At 40.5% G+C, this 24973-nt stretch overlaps 1 protein-coding gene and 2 long non-coding RNA genes across 5 annotated transcripts; 1 reads left to right on the top strand and 2 right to left on the bottom strand.

Annotated features, from left to right (window-relative positions):
• The first annotated feature begins 2899 nt into the window (after positions 1-2899).
• LOC147482157 (uncharacterized) lies at positions 2900-5921 on the top strand. Of its 3 annotated transcripts, XM_086580761.1 has the most exons (4): positions 2900-3568; positions 3750-3941; positions 5004-5329; positions 5418-5921. In XM_086580761.1, exons 3-4 carry the CDS (start codon positions 5006-5008, stop codon positions 5706-5708), a joined length of 615 nt encoding a protein of 204 aa, XP_086436887.1. In that variant the 5' UTR covers positions 2900-3568; positions 3750-3941; positions 5004-5005; the 3' UTR covers positions 5709-5921. The 3 variants fall into 3 exon arrangements, with proteins under 3 accessions (XP_086436887.1, XP_086436888.1, XP_086436886.1); XM_086580762.1 differs by lacking the exon at positions 3750-3941 and having other exon boundaries at positions 2900-3533; XM_086580760.1 differs by lacking the exon at positions 3750-3941 and having other exon boundaries at positions 2912-3568.
• Positions 5922-6183: 262 nt separating this feature from the next.
• Positions 6184-6608, bottom strand: LOC147482156 (uncharacterized). The gene is made up of 2 exons (XR_015206232.1): positions 6476-6608; positions 6184-6379 (listed from the first exon to the last, which is right to left on the bottom strand). It is a non-coding gene; the product is annotated as an uncharacterized LOC147482156 (long non-coding RNA).
• Positions 6609-7870: 1262 nt separating this feature from the next.
• On the bottom strand, positions 7871-10816 carry LOC147482155 (uncharacterized). Its single transcript, XR_015206768.1, has 4 exons — positions 10407-10816; positions 9261-9508; positions 8585-9161; positions 7871-8188 (listed from the first exon to the last, which is right to left on the bottom strand). It is a non-coding gene; the product is annotated as an uncharacterized LOC147482155 (long non-coding RNA).
• Positions 10817-24973: the final 14157 nt, after the last annotated feature.

Raw genomic sequence — 24973 nt, 5'->3', positions numbered from 1 at the left:
ACAAAATTTTTGAAGGCACCTGGACTTGTAAGTGATGATTCTCAAATTGAACTCCCTTTGTTATGTCTATGATTTATTCATATTATGATGATAAGGTGAAAAGTAGTCATAATCAGAAATTTAATTACTCTGGTAGTCATTTCATAAGTGAAACAAACATTAATGAAGTATTTAACTTAATATGCCTTTCAATATAAGTAGTCTCTTTTGAACATGTAAGGGTGCATTTAGTAAAGTACACCCATTTCTAATTCTCCAGGGATATGATGATGATTTTATTTTTCAACTTTAGCTAATGCCCGGCTTCAGTTAGTTCTTGCCACATTAATGGAACTGAAAGTGTAAGAAACCATAAATATCATGGCTTCACTTTTAGTGATTCTTTTAAGGAACCACTTCTTCTAATCTTCTTCTTCATCTTTGTTCATCCAGCAGATGCTATTTCTCTCATTTAATCAAGCACGGGTTAACCAACCAGGAAACTCTATACACTAAAAGGAAACTATGTTAAAATGTATCAATCCATTTCATCTCCAACCCTTACTAATCAGTCAATCAACAAAGTTATAAATAAACCAACACATTGTTGGACAAACCCTTTCAGATATACGACCATACACGTAACAACCATCTTCCTAACATCTATAACCGAATAATTAAAGTTGATAAGCAAGTGTCCATCTGAATAATCCACCAGTTGGTTCATTCAAACAGTAGATATTATACTAAAAGTAACGAGCAAATATACTACAAACCGATAGAATGGGGCATATACTGAAAAGGACAGAATTTGAAGCAACAATTCTGTAAGCAATAACCAGAACGTGGAAGAGAATCATGGAATAAACGATGTTGATCTTTAATGGAAAATATTGTTCTGAATGGACTTCCACGTATTGGTTTTCCAATGATAATGCCAAGAAAGATTCAGGGTTCTATTTAAGAAGACATATGACGTAGGTTACAAATGTGCCAGAAGGATCTACTTAAGGTGCAATTACTCTCAAGTATCAAGTCTGCATTCCATTCAAGAAGCAGGAAAGTAATATCGCTTCAAGTATCAAACCCTTCGTTAAAAAAGAAGAATTTCGAAACCCAAATTCCGAAATTTCCTGGAAAGTTTATAGATATGTAGATTTTATATTATGGCTTTTAATTGGTTTCATTGAGGATGCAAGGCGGAGGACAATTGAAGAACAGAACAACGGACTTACCGATCCCACCAATGTAAAGTCTAAAACTAGTATTACGCAGGTGTTGTGCACCCGTCTTGTGAAAATATAGAGCATAACTTGAGTGTCAGTAGAACTTCCTATAGCGCTGGAGACATCATACTAATTTTTTAGGCGGTGCAAACATTGCACGAGTTTGCGATCTCATAGAGTAAGTAGGAATAGATTTCGAAGTCCTCAGCTAAATAGAAAGGAAACTTGGAAGTGAAGTCAAACGAGGTTGCTCATCATTAGATTGTAAAGAGATTCAGCGTTCAAGTCTTACACGCAGGGACATGCCCCTGCCCCGACCTGTTTGTGCTCTATTGCTTTGTAAACATAATATGAACATGCACTATTTGTACCATTAGTTTTGTGCTCCTTCCTTTTGCTCTGTACTTGTTTTTCAAAATTCTTCAGAAATGTTTGTTGATTGTGTTCACGATAAATGCTGAAAGGTGTCCTTTAAAATTTTACTCATGATGAAGTAAATCATTTTTCGAAATCATAGTTTTAATATGCAAACAATGGTTTAAACATTAGGAATTTAGGTATGCCTTGGATTGAATTTTCTTGAACAAAGTTGAGTTCATTTCGTTAAACAGGTAATCCTTATAGAACAGTACGTTATTTCTAAAATCAATGCTATAGGTTGAGGTACCCTAAATAACTGAAGAAACAAAAGGAAGACAACCCAAAAATTTCCCCCTTCACTAAAAACATGACATTCTCACATGTAACAGGAAGCAATAATCAACTTAAAAATTATATACCAGAGCAGTGGAAGAAATCTGTGAAACCTGTCCTAAAAACATGACATTCTCACATGTAAAAAGAAGCAATAATCAACTTAAAAATTATAAACCAGAACAGTGGAAGAAATCTGTGAAACCTGTCCTAACCTTAGGCAGGATACCACCTACACATTTCAGTGTAAATGCCCCATAATATCTCAAATGGGTTTGTCCTCCGAGGATTACCAATGCATTGACAACTTTAACATAAATGTCGTCCTGTCAGGCAATAAAGCAGTTTAGTTAATAATCCTCCTAAATCCAAAATCCCAATACACCACTCTACCCTAATCAACCCTGAAATGTGGAATGAGGAACTTATTTTACTTCTTTGGAATAAGAGTAAAACAATTGTTGACATAGAAAAACAACTCGAGACAACAATACGAGAAGCGGATCTAGCATCTAACAGTTCTAAGACATGATGGAAAGCGAGGAAATGGCTAACCCAATTTGACAAATACGCAAAACTAGACCACCACGAGTCCCAAGCATGCCTTGAACATTGTTCATCCTAAATCTATCCCCTACTACACGAAACCTACAGAGTTTTAATTTTTAAGGCAGCAACACCAAGTACCTTCGTGACACTCTTCAAGTTTTCATCATCTTTGTCAGTTTTGATGATGAATGGGCCAAAATTACTAATAAGTGCTGTGGAACATTGCCTCAGATAGAACTAGAGCATGACTATCTTCTTGAGTAATACTTTTAGTGGTGGTAGTAGCAGTTTGACAGACATCTCAGATTGAATCTCTGAACACCGATATTTCCATCTTTTGGAGATGTGTTCATAAAGCTCAAATCTTTTTGATTTGATCCTGATTAAAGCACCTTCGTTACAAACTAGACTCTGAACTTTCTGTAACTACAATAGCTATTATATATACCTATCATATAGTGCCTAGTATTCTAGCATCGACTTTTTACAACTTATGGTCTATATACTTACTTTATTGACATGATTTCTAAAGCTACTTATGTTAGGTTATTCAATTCAACTTTGGAGTAAATACCAATAACCAGGTAGCCAATTTATGTTCCAATTTAGACAATTCGATCATGTAACTTGTTATAACCTAATTACCTAGCGACCTTCTAATTTTACTCAAATTCACTCTATATTTTGGATCGGCTGCCTACGTACCCATCTCAGGATCAAGCCGCCGTAGTTCACCTCTCTCTCCTCACCCCTCTCTGCCTCCATTGATAGCCCCCTCTCTTTCTCTTTTCCATCTCTCTTTTTTTATATCCCTCTCTTAGGGCCTGCTTGATAAGGCAAATATGGAAGAGGGAAAACATTTTCCCATGATATAATTTGCCGGCAAATTACCAGCAGGAAAATAACTATTTGCCGCTGCTTGTTTCGTCGAGAGCTAATGTTGGCAAATGTTATTTGCCAAGTTTGACGGTGCTTGATAACCCAAAAAAATTTGCCGGCAAATTCGGCAAATATTTTTAACCCTAGATCTATTAAAAAAATGACTTCTCTCGCTCTCTCCTCTGTATTCTCTCTCTCTCAGTCAAGGTAGCCGCCTTCTTCCTCTTTTAATTCGAATCAAGGTTAGAAATTTACTCAAATTTTGCCATTTTTACTTCTCTTTCTGTCTTTTTATTTGGTTAATCAAGTAAAATACTTAATCAAATCTCCTAATGCCAATATAACACGATACATTATCACACAAACTCAACAACACCACTATCAACGAATTTACATTGTTTTGTTTACATTGTTTTACATCAGAGATGTAGTTGCATGGAGTTCTGTTTGCATGGAGTTCTGCATGTTAAGTTCTGTTTGTTGATGTCCATCTACGGTTAACTAGATTCAAATAAAGAGAAGAAATAATTTGGACTATTTTTTTATAAGGAGCTCTCTTTTATTTCTTTTCTCGTTTGGAATACTACTTCTAACTCGAATCGTCACATACACAACGTACGGTTAGCTTTCTCTGTCTTTGCTTTTTGTTAAAGATTTATTTATATATTTATATTGGGGTGTTTTAAGTGGATGGCAATATGGCATGGATACTTGTTTGTCATATTCTTGTTAGGAGATTCTATTTCAATGATTTGTGTTAGTTGGAGAATTCAACTTGAATAAAATTAAAGTGAATGCATGTTAGTTTTTTCCCAAGGTACATGGACACGGATAGGTGTCCCTGTCTCTGACACAGATACGACATGGCAAAATATAAAAAATTGAGGTATATTACATACAATTTGTGTGTGTGTGATGTGTGTCCGACACAGAGACGTAGATAGGTATCCGACACGGATTATTCTCAAAATATAGCGTGTCCATGTAATATTTGTTTTCTTCATAATGGATATGAGAAAATCAAGATAACATGAATTGTGTGTGTGTGCTCTTTTTAATAGTTTTGACATTTACTGTGCCCCACTTTTGTAGACATGATTTAATTAGAGAAAACCATCGGTAAATTCTAATATATGTTGCATGTTGGTAGTTTATAGACAATCGAAGGATACAGTTAACCATGGACTAGGTTTAGAAGCCTTTGAACCTTTTGCATTATGGTGGATGATGGTGTCAAATCTAAGAGCATCACCATTTTAAGCTTACTTTCGCTTGTATTCATTCCGCCTTGAGGGTTGTACAGTTTTTAGTTACACGGCCAGATTTGGTGTGACACACGATTTAAATCACTATGTATTGGCATGGTAGATCTCTTTGGTCGATGTGGAGATCTCCGAGAAGCAAAGGAAATAATTTTGAAAATGGTAACTACGCCTGACAGTTGAATTTGGGGTTTCTAGGGTTCATTTTAATTGTAAGCCGATACCGTAGAATGTTTGCTAGAGTTGGAGCATGATAACACAGAGTACTATACTTTGTTGGAGTTGGATTCTTAAATTGTTATATACTTCAATTATTAGTACTTTGATAGTGCTTCTTTATATTATCAATTTATCGCGTAACTGCGATGATGTCGCGTAATCGGTCGGATGTTTCCAACCCAGTTTCTTTTCATAGTTATGGCAGGTCTGCAACTCACCCGTTGGTCTCCGATGATGGATGACATCCTGATTCGAGTGTTGTTGGAGAAGTCTCTAAATGGGACTGGTAGAACGTCAAGGAATAGATTTGACCTTGGGACCTTAAAAGAGGCGGCTAAGGTTTTGAATCAACGTTTTAACTTGTCAATTGAATCTGTACATGTATATCAGAGGATTAAAATTATAAAGAAGGATTACAACACTATCAAACAGCTTATCGACACTACTGAGTTTGGTTTTACATACAACCAACACACCAAGTTTATTGAGGCTGATCGTCAAACATGGGATGCGTATTTCAGGGTAAGTGATTTGTCTATCTTGTAACACATTATTAGTAGAAGTTATATAACCCTAGTGTGCTTCTAAAAGAAATTGTTTATTGTTATAGACACATCCCAAAGATAAGCACCTAAGAGAGAGGATGTTTCCTCATTTTGCCGAAGCTTGTGCAATATTTGGGAATGACTTTTCACATCATATTGTCAACGTTGATGCAAGGTTTGGGCTATTAAGCTTTGATGACACTTCACAAGCTGAGAGTGTTCAAGCAGATACACAAGTTGAGAGTGTTGAAAGATTTGGTGGACACGGTGAAAGCTCGGGTGTGGTTGATGATACGACCTCCTCCCCCCTTTTAGTGGAGTATTCATTCCCTTCAGTGGAGTATTCATGGCAGTAGACTTCATAGTTGTTGAATGCACTTGTTATTCTTGAATTTGGTATGTGTTTTAGATATTTTAGAATAAGATTCTCAAGAACAAGGGGGTCAACATTTTTCAATGTTGCATGTACATTATAGCATATCGGACTGCTATATTCAGGTCATGGGAACAGAGGGATTAAAATCAATGGATGTATAATATTATTATTAATGGTACCTGAATTTTCGATATATATTGTTGATTTAGAAGCACAGGGACATATACGGCCATCATCCATGGTTAAGTTCAGCGTACAAGTTTTCCAGATGCACGCAGACTGAGTACTGGGCAGTCCCTGGATTGGTCGAGGGCATCTAGTGCCAATTTAGTTAGGGTGGCTTAATTCTACTTCAGGGGTCTTGGGCTCTTGGCTAGTCTACTGATAATGAGTACTCTAGGAGTTAGACTAAATTTCCAGTTTGATGTACCAAAGATGTTTAAAGAGCCCTTGAATGATAAACAAATTTTGAGATAATTCTTACCTTTGGAACACGAAAATGGCAGTTGCTAACTTGCTATTGGTTAGCTAGTTAATGGATAATTCTATTTTTTTTAAACAGAATGGTGGCTTCTCCCTGTTCACTAACACATATTTGGGACAGGCCATGGCATTTCATCAGCCACCACCATCTGTATTCTTCAGTTCTTCCTGAAAAGACAGTATACAGATTTGCAAGTTGTTCTTCGTAGTGCCTGAAAGTTTTTCTTTTATACTAGACTAAACATATTTATTTGCAGTGGGTACCTTGGGTGAAAAAGGCTGAGAATACAGAAGAACTCCCATAAAAGCAACTCCAGCATCTAGAGCAGTTGACAGAACATAGTTGTACCTCTGCCACCATTGCTTGCGGTACCGGAAAATGCAGAAGTTGAAAATAGTTCCTACCACAATCCAGGCATTGTAGTTCAATGTCGTTGCTGGAGGCATATTTGCAGTTGCTCGCAGTAAGATTGGAAGGTTAATTAGGGGAATCCAAGATTGCTTTGGAAATGCCTTGTGCAGAAGCCAAACCAGAACAGGTCCCAGTAAACCACCAAGGAAGAACCAGTTAAGGGCACCATAATTTCCAAGACTTCCAAAGATTCGCTTAGGTCCTACCAGGCCCCATAGTACAGATGCATCAAAGAAGACACGGTCACCTGAGCATGTCCAAGGACTATTGGGTGGTAGCAGTTCATGCTGGCATATGTTTGGAATAGTAGCCAGCAGCCACCATGGAACAAGAATGTTAACTGTGCCAGCTATCATGGTTCCAATAATCTGGTAAGCAGAACGATACGAAGTATGTTAGCAAGGATAATATATATTGTTAGAAAGAAAGTGACAATTATGGCTATCAATTTCCTGTACACCTGCTTCTTTCTTGAGAAATATTCAGAAGGACGTCAGAGGCATGGAATGTGTACGCAATGTATAGTTTTTAAGAGCATTGTGTAGGTTTAATGCACTGTCTTGTAACAGCAATCCTCGTCTCTTTTTGTCTTGTACGGTCTCTAGAATAAGGAGTGGATCTCCTGGAACGTATTGAATGTTGGTCGGCCTATTGTAATTATGTATGAGTATAACTTTAATAAATAATACAATGTTTGTTTGAATGGGAATATCAGGGTCAATCATGATTTAAAGATTCAGGAAGAAACTCTAATCAGGATCATTGCTTACTAAGCTAACTTGAGCATTTCTAGTAAGCTAACTTGAGCATTTCCTTCGAGATGCAACAAATCCAGAGATTCTAGTGTACAAAAACCTGAAGGGCTCAAATACAGCAAGTGGTGCGCATGCTTCTGACTTTGAGTTTGGATAAGTCATAGTAGAATCTGACAGCTCGCTCATCAAGCACTCTACGGAAATTCTGAAGCCTTCTTTTGGCAGAATGACAACCAGTACAGAGCATTCTTAACTTGACAGTAAAATCTCAAGCAGTTGGTTCTATTGATGTACCTAAATAAAGGTCGTCAATACCTTTAGAATATTCACCTCATCATTTTTAGAATCAGAACACGGCATCAATAATTTAGAAGGCTGTTTTTCATGAAGATAAACAAAAATTGGTCGAGACAATTCGATATGTGATAGCGCACCCGGTAGTGCTTAGACTAATATTATAAAAGCACGGCACATGATAATTCCTCATATCTGTTTTGGTAAGCAAGACATCCACTTCAGCTAATTAGATTATAAGAAACAATTCTAATGTCTACATTTTCGAGCATAACATCATAGCAAGATATCATTTCAGTCACAACTCCATAGCAACATTCAGGAAACTAACGCATAAGGTTAAAAAAAACCCAGACAAGAATCCATTACTAGGCATGAGACACATCTATAGATGGTCCAACTCTACCATGGTAGTTACTGGGCACCAAGGACTTCAATCTCAAACACCAAAACTGAGTTAGGTTGTATTCCCCAAGCTGCACATCCTTTAGCACCATACGCATAGTCAGGGGAGCACTGCAAATTCGTAGAACAAGATTAGAAGACACCTAAAAATAATAATGTTCTATTCTCAACATTCAACAGCCACAACAAATCCATTAACACCATCTAAACTGATTTTGTTACGAACGAGAGAAAAATTGAATCTCCCTATATTAGGCTAAATCATTCAAAATTTACAATCATCTGCCGAAGCTCTCATAAATTCAAGTCCACCATAACTTCCATGTCTAGTGCAGTTGGAATTTGATTGCAGATCAGGCTCGAGCCATCAATTTATTTAGCAAAGGGGGATTAATTATATGCAGCTCTTGTATATAATTCAGAGAAGTGCAATGTCCTCATCAGATATATTATGAATGAGGCAAACACAGTGAGCGAGCTATCCATGAGTATACTTGAGTAACATACCTGAATAGAGCGTATACTGCAAAACATTCTCCACATTTTGTTTCACCAGGTCATCCATTTATATTTAACTTTGAGAATTCTGACAAAGTCATTTTCAAAGTAACAATGGGTTCTGCATTCAATCCAATGGCCTTCTTTCTGGATGCTTTTTTCAGAGCGTCATGAAGCCATTCAAATCCCCCACACCTTAGCATTTCAAGTACTTTTTTCCAACATTCATTCCATACTTAGTAATCTTAACAGTCCTCCTTCCATTACAATCTTTTTTGTTGCATTCACAGTCTACCCAAGGGCACTCGTCCATCCAATGGCCTGCCTGATCACACTTAAAGCATTCGTTCGTTGATGAGCTTGATCCAATCCCAGAAAGTGTATCGGAAATAGCTTCATCTAACCACTGCAAATAGCTTCGACATGACTGATGTTGACACCTCAAGTACTTCCTTCCTTAATTGCTTGCTGTTTTTGACATGCCCAATAATCGGATCCCATCACATGTAGGTTCTTTACATGGCGAGTACATAAATTGGCACTCAATAGCTGAGTGTCCAAGTTGATCACAGACTTGACATTCAACCTGTGAACAAAACATGTTAGTAATTAGAAACTTATGAACTTTTAATAAACTTATGAATTTGCGATGAAGAGTTGCTATGAATTTAGAAAGGGAAATTACCTTCATATTTAAAAATTATAACCTGGTTCCTAGTTCATTTTGCTTGCCTGAGTAACGAAGCAAATGAGAAAGAAGTACTAGTCTCAAAGAGAACCTGTTCACAAAGTGCTCTGAGCCTGCCCAATGCTAAGCATCCATCAAATCAGGTGACAAGAAGTACTAGTCTCAAAGAGAACCTGTTCACAAAGTGCTCCGAGCCTGCCCAATGCTAAGCGTCCATCAAATCAGGTGACAACAGCTGTTCCAACCTTTAAGAAACAAAATCAGAAGCCAAGAACTACTGAGTCGCTCTCTTCAGCCTGCACACCATAAATAAACACACCTACACACACAAACCACTCACCTACGTTCACACAGCTTGCACACACACATAAACATATAATAATGTAATTTAAACATTAAAACAACAACACATGTATAACAACATTCTGTTAAATAACTTGACTAAATATAACGGATAAAATATAGTTTGACTATCCAAAAGACATATAACAAGTTCATACATTCATACATATAGCAAGTTCTAATTCAAACACTCATACACTACACACTATATTCAAAACTTGAGAGGTGATGGACCAACCAACTATATTCTATTTACTAAAACCAACTATAAAACATCACATTCTAGAAAAAAAATTCGGCAGAGCCTCCTTTGTATTTCTGACATTTCATATGCACACATCCTGTCTTAACCTGAAAATCCAATAAATATACATCTAAAGCTTATATAAAACCTCATACCTCAGTCGTAAACCCAAGAATTAAACCAACTTAAATCAAAACCCCAAGTCACATATACAAACAATTATTTCAAAAAGTTTACTATCATTGCTCCTAACTCAACTCACACGATTCCCAGTTCTTGTGCTAAAAGCACCGTCACTCGATCCACGTGTCAGAAGAGTTTTCTAGTGAGCTGGTAGAAACCTATCCTCATATCAAAAGAAAACTACATAAACTGTATTTTTAAACAACCAGACATCAAGCCTTATATAAAAGACAACACAATAACCACCGTTAATCTATATAAAAGACATGCATTCATACATATAGTTATTTCTAATTCAAAATATCATACATATAGCGAATTCTAAATCAAAATATCATTATAAAATATCCAAAAGACACAAGTTAACGACCTACATTCTACTACTCGATCTACTTCCCTGACTGCTCAAGCTTTCTCATAAGCCACGAATACTTCAACTGAGGATTACGTATCCCCAAAAAGAACTTAAGCAAGGCCTCATTCTCTACCAACAAATCAAGGGCCCTCAACATGAGATCAGGTTCCATGTTAGGAAGTTCTTCTAAAGCAATGATTAACAAGGTGGAAGGGTCAACAGGAGTGAAGGCATTAGTTAGTTGACGCACTGCCTCTGGTCAACTCCTTGAAATTTGGGGGTGGAGGCATAGCCTCAAGACCAAGACGAGACCTCTTGCGCTTCACTAAAGGAGGGGTAGTAATGCGCCGACTACCAGCTTGTGTAGAATCACCAACTACAAAGCTTTCACCAGGTGAACTATCACCATCATTGGCATTAGGATGTGGACTTGGAGGTGACTTGACTCTTTCCTCTGTATTCTCTGCCCTTCATCTCCAACTTCTTCATCTAGAATCACTACTTCCTCATCATCGTGTCCAAAGATTGCCCCCCTTCCCCGGTTGCCACATCACTCCCAAATACAATACAAGCTTCCTCAAAATGAGGAAACATCTTCTTTCGTAGAGGCCTTGCTGTAGGATGGGCCTATAACAATAATCAATTGCTTAGAAGATATTGTAATAATAAGTAGTAATTTAGAGTTATAAGTTAGTAAAATATATTACCTTGCAATACTCTTCCCATGCCACATGATCAGCATCAATACATTTGGTTTGTAGGTTGTACGAAAAACCAAAACCACTAGCCTCGACAGCTGCCTTGGCAGCAAGATAATCTTTCTTCATTGTTTTCAGCCTAGAACGTACGTTGTCATTCCCGATTGACATATTCAATCGTTGATTCACAGCCTCAGCAACCTCTTTTAAGGTCTCGGGCTTCCACCCATTGTCCGACTTCCTACCTAAACCATTTAAAGTCTTTTCTAACAAGACCTCAATTAAGATCTCATCCATTGAGGGGTACCAACGAATTGCTTACTTTTCGGGAGGGAATGTGGTTTGGTCACCTCACCCCTCACTAACCACACCCCTTACCCTTGGATGAGTTGCCCGCCCGCCTAGCCATAACTGTTAGAAGTATCATTAAAATACAAACAAAGAAATAAAAAAACAATATCAAATTCATTAATAACTAACAACCTCTAATAAGTATTCATTAAACAAATTCATAGATAACAATATCCATTAAAAACCATAATTAATACAAGCACCAATTCACTAATAAAAATTCACATTAAAAAGACAACGTAATCTATTATAAAAGATAATTAAAACACCATCACATATTTAATGTGGTCCCATGGTATCTTGCCACATCATTAAAGCCAAAGCATCTCTCCAATTTGTCCAACCGTGGGCAGGTACCATATCAATTGGTATTTGTTGGTCTTCATTATCATTAGTGTCATCTTCATTAATGCCCGCATCCCCATTTTCCTCATCCGAGCTCGATTCTTCATCGGTTAACATACTGTCTGGGTTTTCCTCCCTCAAGAAATTATGGATAGCACAACATGCAAGGATTACTTTCGTATGTACACTAGTATCATAATGAGGAGCATGCCTAAGACATGCAAAACGTTTCTTCAACAACCCGATTGTTCTCTCAACAACCATACGCAATGACGAATGCCTAAAATTATACAACTCTTTGTAATCTTGAGCATCCTCTGTGCCTATGTCACGGAGATGATATCTCGTGCCACGAAAGAGTGTGAGGAATCCCGGGACTAATGCAAAACCAGCATCCGCAAGATAGTACTTCGATCCTGGGACGGTGTCATGTTAAGTTTAGTATATGACATTTTTATGTGCTAAGATATATTACAATTATAAACCTTGACATACCAGTGGGTAGAGTAAGTTTGTGCCCAGGGCGAGATACGGCACTCCTCAAGACTCGACCATCATGGGCAGAACCCTCCCATCCAGCAAGTACATAAGTAAACTTCATGTCAAATGTACAGGCAACCAACACATTTTTGGTCGACGACACCTTTCTATTACGATATCTACCCCGGTCTTCCACATCTACTTTGGTAGCAATGTGAGTACCATCAATAGCACCCACGTCATCCTAAAAAAAAAAAAATGGTTGTTAACGACAATTTTATAAGTCAAAAGTTTAATAGAATGGACATCAACATGCTTCTATATCTCTCTAACCTGAAAATACTGATGCCATTCTTTTGTTTCCGAACACTGCTTAGGAGAGTTTGCAGCGGTAGCATTATTGACCACTTCTCTATATAACCTCAAAACCACTTGCAATACCACATGGAAATAACGATGGACTGTTTCACATGAGCGGAAGAATTGCAACTCAATATTTCGTTGTCGCATGTCATGCCCGATTGTGTACAAGAAATACGCGACTTGCTCCTCGACTGACAGATACCGGCTGTTATTAAGACCAAGTCCACATAAACGGAGGCGGTTTAATTTAAACATTTTCTATTCATCCTCAACATGTTATGACAATAGCGGTCATTGTCCATATAAAACCTCCTTAACACAACACTCCGTGCAGATCCATATTCCTACGCTGAGCCCTAGGTACGGTTGCAGTCAGATAGCTCTAACAACCCTACGCCTAGTCATATATATCCTATACCACCAATCGTAGTATGCCATCACAGCTTGAGCAATAACAACAACCACCAAAGTCGCGACTGCCTTACGCTCACGTGTAGTTCTCCTCATTCTACAAAAATTTATAAAGTGTAATAATAAGTAACAACTAAAATATCCACAAAGTCGAGATACAAATACATATATACGAAATGACTAGCAACAAGCCGCATGCATAGGCAGCTAGCAGGAGCACACACCACCTGACACACACACACAAACTATCCTACAGGAGCATTCAAAGAGTCCCATTGTACACATGAAGAGCAAGACAATGCGGTCTAAGTGCAAGTGTCAGTAGTGGCCAATATCTGAAAAATAAGTTTTTCATGTAAATAGCTATGGTAAGGCCAGGCTCCAAAATCAAAACCTATGGACATGGACCTATAGTAAGGCCAAGCTCCAAAATCAAATAGCTAACATCGGTTTGATCAACTGAACACAACACAATCTTAACAAGTATTTACACTAACTCGCGATTCCTATCCAACTGCACCCCCACACCCTTCGTCAGACCCCATTCTTCCATCAATTTCCTCAACGTACTTTTGAATCTCATCCCACATACTTCCACATACTAACCTAGAAGCAGTAGCAGAGGCAACACACACACACACACACCTAACTCTACCACCAACAGCATCCACAACACCAGTAACAACCACCAGCAGCAGCAGCCACCACCAACTCCACCAAAGATCCACACAAAGAAGTAGGAGGAGAGAGAGCCACCACCACCAACTCCACCAGCATCAGCAGCAGCAGCCACCACCACCAACTCCACTAGCAACAGTAGCAGCAGCCACCCAGCAAACCACTCCACATTTCACACCACCTGACTGCGCACTCTTCACCACTCCTCCACACTTCACACCACCTGCACTAGACCACCACACACACTACACTGCACTGCACACATACTACACTACACTACACAGACCTCCACCACACACATACTACACTACACAGACCTGCACTAGACCACCACAGCATCCTTGCATTAATGCCCCGACAGAAGCACAAGCCGGAAGAATATTAACAAGACTCGCCACATCTGCCCTCAACCCCACACCCCTCGAATTCATCCCACCAAACATATTCAATGCTCTACCCACCTCCCCACTCCTCACAAAAACACCCACAATAGAGTTCCACGACACGACATCACTAATCCCTCTTTGAGACACTTTATCAAACACTTTTACTGCCTTTCATCAAGCTTCGCCACACCGAAAGCATACATGGCCAAAAGCATTACAAACAAACAAACACATTCGACTCATACCCACTTCTACAAACAACACTATGGACCAAAACCCCACGTCAGACACACTAAATCTCCCCGCAAGCTTTAAGTACAAACGGGTAAGTAAATCCATCAGGTTTCCAGTTTAAACTAAGCTTTAAACAATATAAATTAAACGCATTACCCTGATACCCATTACTTACATCAGCTTTGGTTCCACCAATAAACCACATTTGAAGAAGGTGGAATGGTTTTTAGTAAGTCTACAGAATATGTATATGCATGAAAGTTTACGTAAGTTTTAATTATTTGGATTACTATATTTTATGTTAAATAATATTGTTTTAATAGAAGTTGTTGGTGTAAGTCTCTTACGTCGAAAAGAGACTTGCATTGTATTTTGAACACTGACGTATTTTGTTTTTCTAGACACTAAAACACCAAGGCATGTTTCCCAACACATTTTCAAAGTCAGCTGATCAGTCTTCTGTCAAGTAAGTTAGTCACTCGGAATTGGAAACGTCTTCATTTAATCATTAATAAGTGTCGCTAAATCTATCAGTCATTAATATGTGTCTCAGTCTTTTTTTTTTTGTGTGATTCTAGATTTCGAGGTCACAAAAAGGCAATTGTACCATTCTCTTCAGTCACCTCTTTCCAAGTCCAACCCATTTCTATAACACACTCAACTACAAACCTATAAAGACAATCTCAATGAACAGATATTAAGCAAACGAAACATTATTGATCAAAACAAGATGTTAAAATTTAACAACTATCTTAGAACAAGACAAATCTTCATTAAAGAATGAAAGGGGAGTGTTTCATTTTTCTCAAAAAAGTGCATGCATCATAAATTACAGTTCATATTTATGTCACATTATAAAATAATTTTTTCAAAAAGTGTAACTACGGACCAAGAAAATCAAAGCTTTATCTAAACAAGAACAACAATGACAGTAAATGCAAGAACATAGAACAAACAACAGACAGTTTAAGCATTGATATCATATAGCAACAAAATACATACACTATTTCAACATCTAAAAAAGACAATGTGACGGATAATGATAATATAGAAACTTACAGATTAGAGGGAAGTGACTCAAGTGAGTGAAGCTCAAGGAAAAGAGGAAGTAGCTCAAATAGACGATTGAGTTGCTTGCTTGCTTTGATTCTTAAAATAAAAAGAAGAAAAGTATTAAAATTTGCAACCTCTAGTTTGTTAATTGAATTGAACAAAAATTATTATTAGGTTATTGTGGAGAGAGAGAGAGAGCTCATACTTGCGGTGCTGGCGAGAGAGTGACCATACTTGCGGCGCTGAAGAAGAGGGAAAGAGAATAGAGTAGCGATATGATCGATTTGCTAGACTAGGGTTGGAGTGGGAAAATTCCGCTTGATTTTCCTCTGGCAAATTTTATCCATCTCCAACTTGGATATATTTTTTCCGTGTGAAGCGGGAAAACTCAGTCACGTGATGTATTTGCCGGCAAATGAGAAAAGAGTTTGCCGAGTCCTAAAATGCTATCAAGCAGCGGCAAATGGGCTCTTAAGTGGGAAAATGTTGATTTGCCAGCGGGAAAATGTGTTATCAAGCACGCCCTTAGGTTTACTCATGGGGCATAGTCTGGTCCTGGGCCTATCCTCTAGGCCCAATACATACTATGGCCTGGGCCTATCCTCTTGGCCCAACACCTATGTGATACATCCCTGAATATGGCTACTACATTTGCCCCCTCTCGGGTTTGGCGGCAATGACGACGGCGGACCCGAGAAGTCCTCAAACTTCCTCGTCTCTCTCTTTGAACTCTAGATATCTATAGTATCATGTGACTGTACGTAGTCTTCTTCTCCTCAGGACATTTCATATCCATGTACTCTGCTACTGGACCGTACGTCTGTGAAGCACCCAATCCATCGGTTCTCGTTCATATACCCCATTAACGTATCCACGAAGGGTCTCATCCCTTTTGCTCTCTCTCTTCAACTCAATACAATGCCCACGATGTGTCTCAACCCAACCAGCACCTCTCACATAAAACTTAATACCATGTCAGCGGAACGCCTCCCCCAGCCACCTGCTCTCTTTCTCGGAACTCACTGACCTGTCCGCGGAGTGTATCACCTCAGCCACCATCTCTCCTTCAGAGAACTCACCACTATGTCCACAGAGTGTCTTAGCCCAGCCATAAGCTCTCCTTCACAGAACTCACTACTATGTCCTCAGAGTGTCTCACCTCAGCCAATATCTCTCCTTCCGAAAACTTGCCACTATGTCCGCGGAGTGTCTCAACCCCACCATAAGCTCTCCTTCACAGAGCTCACTACTATATCTGCAGAGTCTCCCCATTTCATTTCCCTTTCATAGAACTCAACCTTGTATCCGCCAAGGCACTTACTCATGAAACTCGATATCCCGTCCGCAAAGGGCCTCGTCCCCTCTATTTCTCTTTTGTCGAACTCAATAGTATTGTTTCTCTTGGATACACTGCTTGTGGATACACTGCTTGCTCTTAATTGCAATTTGGAACTCCGGCTCGCAGAAGGCTCATCCCCCCTGCTGTCTCTATTCTGGAATGGAGTCTGATTAGGGGCAACTCAGCTTGCCCCCAAGCTTGATTCGAATCTCATGTCCGCGGAGGGCTCATCCCCCCCCTGCTGTCTCTGCTCAGGAGTGGAGTTTGATGAGGGGCAACTCAGCTTGCCCCCATGTTTGATTCGGATCTCATGTCCGCGGAAGGCTTATCCCCTCCCCCCCCCGCTGCCTCTACTCTGGAATGGAGTCCGATAACGGGCAACTCAGCTTGCCCCCATGTTTGATTCGGATCTCATGTCTGCGGAGGGCTCATCCCCCCCGCTGTCTCTGCTCTAGAATGGAGTCTGATGAGGGACAACTCAGCTTGCCCCCATGTTGATTCGGATCTCATGTCTGCAGAGGGCTTATCCCCCGCCGTCTCTGCTCAGGAGTGGAGTCTGATGAGGGGCAACTCAGCTTGCCCCCCTGTTTGATTCCCCCGCGGAGAGCTCATCCCCCCCGCTATCTCTGGTCAGGAGTGGAGTCTGATGAGGAGCAACTCAGCTTGCCCCCATGTTTGATTCGGATCTCATATCCGCGGAAGGCTCATCCCCCCCGCTGTCTCTGGTCAAGAGTGGAGTCTGATGAGGGGCAACTCAACTTGCCCCCCTGTTTGATTCGGATCTCATGCCCGCGGAGAGCTCATCCCTCCCGCTATCTCTGCTCAGGAGTGGAGTTTGATGAGGGGCAACTCAGCTTGCCCCCATGTTTGATTCGGATCTCATATCCGTGGAAGGCTCATCCCCCCCCTCCCCGGCTGTCTCTGCTCAGGAGTGGAGTCTGATGAGGGGCAACTCAGCTTGCCCCCATGTTTGATTTGGATCTCATATCCGCGAAGGGCTCATCCCCCCCAACTGTCTCTGCTCAGGAGTGGAGTCTGGTGAGGGGCAACTCCGCTTGCCCCTAAGCTTGACTCGGATCTCATGTCTGCATATCCTATCCCGCTCGAGGCTTCGAGCACGAAGGTCCGGGACAGCTCTACCTGCCCCACATGCGCTGTTTGGACACGAGGGTCCGCGGATCCTATCCCGCTCGAGGCTTCGAACATGCCGGTCTGGGATAGCTCTGCCTGCCCCACACACACGCTATTTGGACACGAGGGTCCGCGGATCCTATTCCGCTTGAGGCTTCGGACATGCTGGTCCGGGACAGCTCTGCCTGCCCCACACGCGCTGTTTGGACACGAGGGTCCGCGGAGGGTTCATCCCCCCCGCACTCATTCGGATAGTCCCACGACATATCCGCGAAGGGTCTTCTCGAACCCCTCCGCTCTCCTTCGGAATGCTTATCCGGGAACAGCTCAGCCTGCCCATGTTTGATTTGGACACGAGGGGTCGTGGATGGCTCATCCCCCGCACTTATTCGGATAGCCCCACGACATATCCACGAAGGGTCTTCTCGATCCCCTTTGCTCTTCTTCGGAATGCTTATCCGGGAACAGCTCAGCCTGCCCCATGTTTGATTCGGACACGAGGGTCCGCAGAGGGTTCATCCCCCCCGCCCCTATTCGGATAGTCCCACAACATATCCGCGAAGGGTCTTCTCGAACCACTCCGCTCTTTGGCATAGAGGCAGCTCCTCTCTATCTCTTTCCACACATAAGAGTAGACTCAACATCCTCACTACAGTTAGCCTGTTTTCTCTCAAAAGCTGGCAAACCAAAATATTATATCGGAATACCTCGGAAACATACCTTTCCATTAACTTCTTACTTTGCCAGAAATCCATTGCTCCATCAAGTTTCCCAGCTTGAACAAGATCCCGAATCCAGATACCATACATATGCCCAAGTGGAAACTTCCTTAAGCTCCAAAAGTCTTCCATCAATCGACGTGCCTCCTCAAACTCATTCTTCTTGCGGTGCATCAACAAGAATACCCACCATATGATCATCATTTATCACATCGCCTTTACTCGCAGACTTTGCGCAAAATGACTGGCCCACCTCGCTCAACTTATTTTGCTTACAATAATTCTTTACCCGTGATACACGAAGTAACCTCATTTCTCCAAACCCTCAACTTGATTTGCTTAAATACAAACTTCAACAACAAAGAATACGCCTTTGCTCCACTAAAGCGTTAAGAAACACATGATACGCAAACGGGTCCAAATCAGAACCTTGAAACCGTATCCTACCAACCAATTTCAATGCAATACCAGGTTTACCAGCAACAGCATAACCAACAACAAGTGCATCATAAAACCTGACTCTATGTGTCCTTTTCTCAGATTCTATAACTCTCTAAAAAATCCAACATCAACGACATCAACTTCTCTTTAGACAAAATCTTAAGAATGGCATTAAACACAACGCGAATATGATAAAAACCCAGGCTGTCTACTAGCCCAATAAAAAAACTTCAAACAAGACAAACATCCTTACCATAATTCAACACTCTCAACACAAACATCTCATTTAATCTCAATCCTAATTGACTCAACTCCAATTCAGATGTTCTAACTGAAACTCCATCCTCTTTAGTAGCAGTAGCTAAGATCTCAAATCTGTTATGAATCGAGGGTAAATTGCGTCGCCAAAGGACTAGAGAGTCAGCTACCGCCACTCGGCAGAGGGCTAGATGGAGTCCGAGTGCTCATGATATACTTGCTTTCCGAAAGTATCTTATGTCCAACAAAACTCCTTTGGAATGTAATTGATCCCTACTCGCAGGTCTGTTGCAGCACCAAGGTCAATGATTTTGAATGTACGAGACCCTTTGGAGAAAGTAATATTCTATGGCTTGATGTCTCTATGAACAATCCCTATAGAGTGGAGTCCATCCAAAGCAAATAGCAGCTGTCTTATGATGGTTTGAATAATTCTATTTTCTCTCTCCAATCCCTTCGGCAAGTCTTGGGCCTCTTTAAGAATCATTGCTTCAACCCGATATCGTTTGCACTTACTAATTCTGGACTGAATGAATTCTGCATATACAGTCTGATTATTTTGACACAATTTCCATAATGGCTAATTCTTTAAGCCACGATTTAGATGCGTATGTATCAACAGCTGTAGTGAAGGCTTGAAAAAGATTTTCTCCATATCATCTTGCTTCAACTTACTGCCATCAAGCCGTTTCCGACTGTTATTTCCACTAGACGTATCACCCAAACCTCATATCTTGGTAATACTCAACCTGGTTTTGACACTCATTCACATTATCAAGCAGAGCTCTCCTCCCACACCCGCCAGAAAATCTCGAATCGCCTGATCCGGGTTCGTTGAGGATATTCTCTATCGTGCTCGTTTGGCATCTTCACGAGTGAATGATGCTTGAGGCTGCTCTGAATCCTTACATTGTTTAAAAGCATCCGAAAGATCGAGTGAACCGCAAATGCATCCCTGCACTACTAGGCGACTCTTTCTCTTGGTGGGACGACATTAGGATAACCTTTGGAGTCGGGGCAAATTAGAACCCCTCATGGATTCAAGCAATTTGGTATCGGGTCAAGTTCTTAGACAAGTCCGACATTTTAGGTTCAAGTCCCCCGAAGGATTTACCATACTTTCCAAAGTTTTCTTTTATTTGGACGCTTCGGTTCTACCGGCCTAACCCAAAGACTTCATTGACTTGACGGTTTGGATGTTGAAGTGCTAGGAAATTCTAGTGATTCATCCGGAACCGGACTTCTACCTACTTCAAGAACTCCGGACCATAGTGACCTTCCCGATTGTTTGCCGAGTCGGGTTCACCCTCTTTCTTAACTATCATTTCACAAACCAAACCAATGGAAACACCTTCTCCTCTCGACTTTGCATCAAACGTGCAAAGAAAAACTTTCATTTCACAATCTGAACCAATGGTAGCACTAACACCTTCTCCGCTTGGCTTTGCAACAATCGTGGGCCCAATTGTTCACAACCTTTCCGAGAATTGCATGGCGTAATCAACTTCTTCAAGTGCACTCTCGACCTTATCCTTCATTCGATAATCCAAACCATTAGTAACACTTTCTTCGCTCGCATTAAACGTCGGGGAATACTTCCCAGAACCTTCTCAGAACCGGTTACGAGAGTCAACTTCTATAGTTTCACCCTCTTCAACATCAGATTTCTCGACAGAACCATTACCAACACTAGCATCACTCAGCTGCACATTCACCTGTGGGGCATATTCTCGACGATCTTCTAGAAATTGATTAGCATAGTCAAGTGATTGTACCATTTCACCCTCTCCAGCATTCGAGTTATCAACACCACCATCATTCATGAAACATTATCCCCATTAATCAAACTTCCATCCCCAAAAACTGTCCAACAAGCTTTCACTATCAATCAAACACGTTTTCTTCTTCCAGCATTTCAATTCACTCCACAAGAGTAACAAATCTGAATACTGAGGTTGTTTTTTTGAGTTTTGAGGATATGGGTATTTGATCTGTAAGGAGAAATGTTTGTTTTTCAAGTGGGGAAGAAGAAGAAGTGTGGTGTTTTCCAAAATGGTGTCGAACCAGTTCTTCCCACTCTAAAAGACTCCATCTTTACCGTTGCCATTATACCAAAAACAGCTCTCCCCTGCTTCCGCTTAAAACCATGAACCGATCGGTTGTTGAGAGTTGAGATTTGAACCTTGAAACCAAACCCATTTGTTTTAGGTTGGTTCGATCCTTCACTCTGTGTTCTCTTTTTGTCTTTCATCAACAAAGTCAGCCGGATCCACTGCTTTCATAGACAAAGTCAGATGGATTTCTCAATCTCCACGCACGAATGCAAGTCGAATATTTGACTTTGAAAACAATTTATCAGTTCAGCCGAAGTCCTGACGTCCCCACAGACGGCGCCATTTGTTATAACCTAATTACCTCGAATCTCGCGACCTTCTAATTTTACTCAAATTCACTCTATATTTTGGATCGGCTGCCTACGTACCCATCTCACCCCTCTTTGCCTCCATTGATAGCCCCCTCTCTTTCTCTTTTCCATCTCTCTCTTTTTATATCCCTCTCTTAGGTTTACTCATGGGGCATAGTCTGGTCCTGGGCCTATCCTCTGGGCCCAATACATACTATGGCCTGGGCCTATCCTCTTGGCCCAACACCTATGTGATACATCCCTGAATATGGCTACTACATAACTCATATCCCTGTTTTAGAACTTCATGCTCTTTCCAACATTTTTTTTATCAGCCTATATTTTTTCCTACATCTTTGGCTAATCTTTTAAAATGCATTTCAAGCTTGCCTTATGCCCCAACGAAATTTAATAATTTATAGTTAAAACACTACATGCATAGATATGAAGAGGGAACACCCTGCCCTAGGATGTAGTGTTGGAATCACTTGTGTATTTCTAAATACTAGTATGTGTGTGCAAAGTGGAGGAGATGAACAAATGGTGTTCTCTCCACTTTAGTGCATAGTAGATAGTCCCACATTGGTTATCCACCACATCGGGTAGGGTTCGGGCCTGGGCTTGAGCTTACTGTTGTGGGTAGTGGTTTGACCAATAGCCTAAACTTGTTTTGCCTTTTTCTTGAGCAGCAAGTTTCAGTGTTCTATTAGGAGTTGGTCTCTCTTCCTCCTAACCTCTATAAATAGGACTGTGAGTCCATAGAGAGAATAAACTTGATCAGAAACTCAACTTAGAGAAACAGAAACTCAAACCAGTTCTTTTCTTCTTCTCTTCTTACTGTCAGCCACCAGAGAGAGTTATATTGCTGTTCTAGAGGGTAGTCTGTTCTAGTGCAAAGTCAGGTTGCTGTTAACCATTGAATCATGTGAGGAAGACGCTACTGTTGCCTTTCTGCACCATTGGAAGGGGCGAAATCTTTCCTTAAGGACAGTCTAATCCGCGCCTTGGTTATTCTCAGTTACTGCTGTCCTTGTCTCTTCATTGCTACTGCTGTCTACTGTTCCTTCTGTTCTACTTTAGTTGTTGTGTTCATACAACTATTCTAACATGTAGTAGGTGCATAGGGAAGGAAATCATCATTCAAATTAGAACATGCCTGAGTGTACTAGATAACATAGTCTGTGAGCTGAACGTTCCTGAAGCCTTAGGGAGATACTGCTGGGGATCTATCCAGGATTGGTTGATTGTAGCAAAACCGAATCACATCCTACCCAGAGTCGAGTTTTTTTTTTGGAACCCTTTCTCGAGAACCAAAATACTCTTGCCCGAAATGTATTACAAAATGGTGCTATCAACATCTCCATCTGATGGAAACCCTGTTGCTTTACTCCTAGCTAAGTTTGGTTGTTCACAGATTGCATGGTGAACTCCAGGAGTTCAAGCATGGTACAAACAGTCCCTGGGCTGCGGCTTCAGTGATGCTGTCTTCTGCAATGGATGTTTCTATTTTGTCACTTGTGATTATAAAATTTCTGTTGTTGATGCAAAGAGCATGATCGCAGCATTGAAAGAAGGTGAAGATGTGAAAGATAAGATTGAACTTCAGCTACATCACCTTCAAGTAGAAATGCCGGACAGACGTACCAGGACCAATCTGCGGCTTTATTTGGTGGAGTCTTGTGGGGGAGGTGTTGCTTATCTGTAGTTTTTTTGATACATTTGACGGTCATTTTAGGGTGACTCACACTTTTGAGGTGTTTAAGCTGGATGCTCAGAAGCTGTTTTGGACAAAGATGGAGATCTTGGGGGAGTGCGTCCTGTTTATTGGAAATTCTGATTCAAGATCTTTTTTGGTGAAGGACTTGGGAGTTGATGCATGCCACTTCATATTTTTCTGTAGTGATTTTTTTGTTCCTGGTTTGAATGAGTGAGAAAAACGTGATCCCAAGATACATAAAAAGTTACCGTCATGCAGTTTCGACGACTGGGGAGTTTTTCAGCTTGGATGGCAACTGTTTCATTCCAAAGTCATGCAACCGTGGTAAGGTAGGATCATTTTCACCCATTTGGATTACTGCACCTACTTGGTCGTACTTCAGTGACGTCAATCGAAAAGTTCATTTCAAACGGAAAGGTCAAACTTGTAGTGGAGGGGAGGATTCCACAGGTGGGACACGGCCAAAGAGGGGAAGGACACCGACAATGGTCCTCTGCAGAGATGCTCTGGAAGACGCTTGAGGCCATGACTTCGCTAAATTCTAGTTACTTATGATCATTGTGAGCTTGATTATTTAACACTATTTTACTGGCCATAATCCCCAAAGTTGGCCACTTTTCCAAGGGGATTTTTTTTTTTTTTTTTTTTTTAATGCATTTTGATTTTGTATTTCTCTAGTTTCCCCTCTTCTCTACACTATATGATAACCGAACTTCTTGGAATCCACCCCCAACTTTCGAGTAGTGTATTTCTGTTTCCCCTCTTCTCTTCTGAAAATTTAGAAGCACCTCCCGGAACCAACTATCGTGACTCCGGCCCAAACTCAGGTGCAGAAAAATCCCAATCTTTCTTTATGAAGATCCTTTATTGGAACGTAAGAGGGAGTAAAAAGGATGTAGCTGTTGGTAGATTAAAGGAATTGAATTGGTTAAACACTATAGGTTTGATGTCATTTTCTGCCGGAGCCGATGGTTAAACCAAGATTGGATTCAATTATAGGACTTGGTCTTAATGACTATGAAACTGAGTTTTTGCATAATGATGAAAGCGAGAGAACTGGTAACATTTGGGTTTTTGATAGAAGATCGAGGAATTGTGATGTCCTTAATCACGAAGTCTCATCAACAAATCACAGTGAAGATCAGAGATACTCAACTTTCCTCTGTGCATGCTAGAAGCTTGACAACTCGTAGACGACAATTTATGAGTGGAGTTAGATCAGCTCATGACTACTGTGTGTTGCGGTATACGAGAAGAAAGGTAAGCACCCCCCAAGTTGCGGATCAATGGGAGAATTCTATGGTGCAATTTATAATTGTGATCTGATGGAGATTGAATACACAGGCGTGTTAGTGACTTGGTGTAACAATCAGAGTGGAACTGCAAGAGTTGTCTCAAGAATTGATAGAATGTTGATGAATGAAGCATGGTTTGCTAATACAAAATACTGAATAGATTGGGTTCAGACCTCTCCATTATGTGGAGAACATATTCAGGTACCTAAACCTAAAAATAGCTCCCTTTTAGGTTCAACAAATACTGGATTGATCACCCTACATTTATGCAACTGGTCCTTAC

The sequence above is a fragment of the Coptis chinensis genome, chromosome 8, assembly GCF_015680905.1.
Source record: "Coptis chinensis isolate HL-2020 chromosome 8, ASM1568090v1, whole genome shotgun sequence".
Lineage (NCBI taxonomy): Eukaryota > Viridiplantae > Streptophyta > Magnoliopsida > Ranunculales > Ranunculaceae > Coptis > Coptis chinensis.
Note: the sequence above shows the minus strand (reverse complement) of the source record. Positions and strands in the feature narration are given on the sequence as shown.

What these genes read in the sequence shown, in the direction of transcription:
- LOC147482157 (XM_086580762.1), top strand. Translation starts at nt 5,006, where the DNA reads ATGGCAGGTCTGCAACTCACCCGTTGGTCTCCGATGATGGATGACATC. An exon ending in CATGGGATGCGTATTTCAGG is followed by an intron (nt 5,330 to 5,417) that starts GTAAGTGATTTG and finishes TTATTGTTATAG; the next exon opens with ACACATCCCAAAGATAAGCA.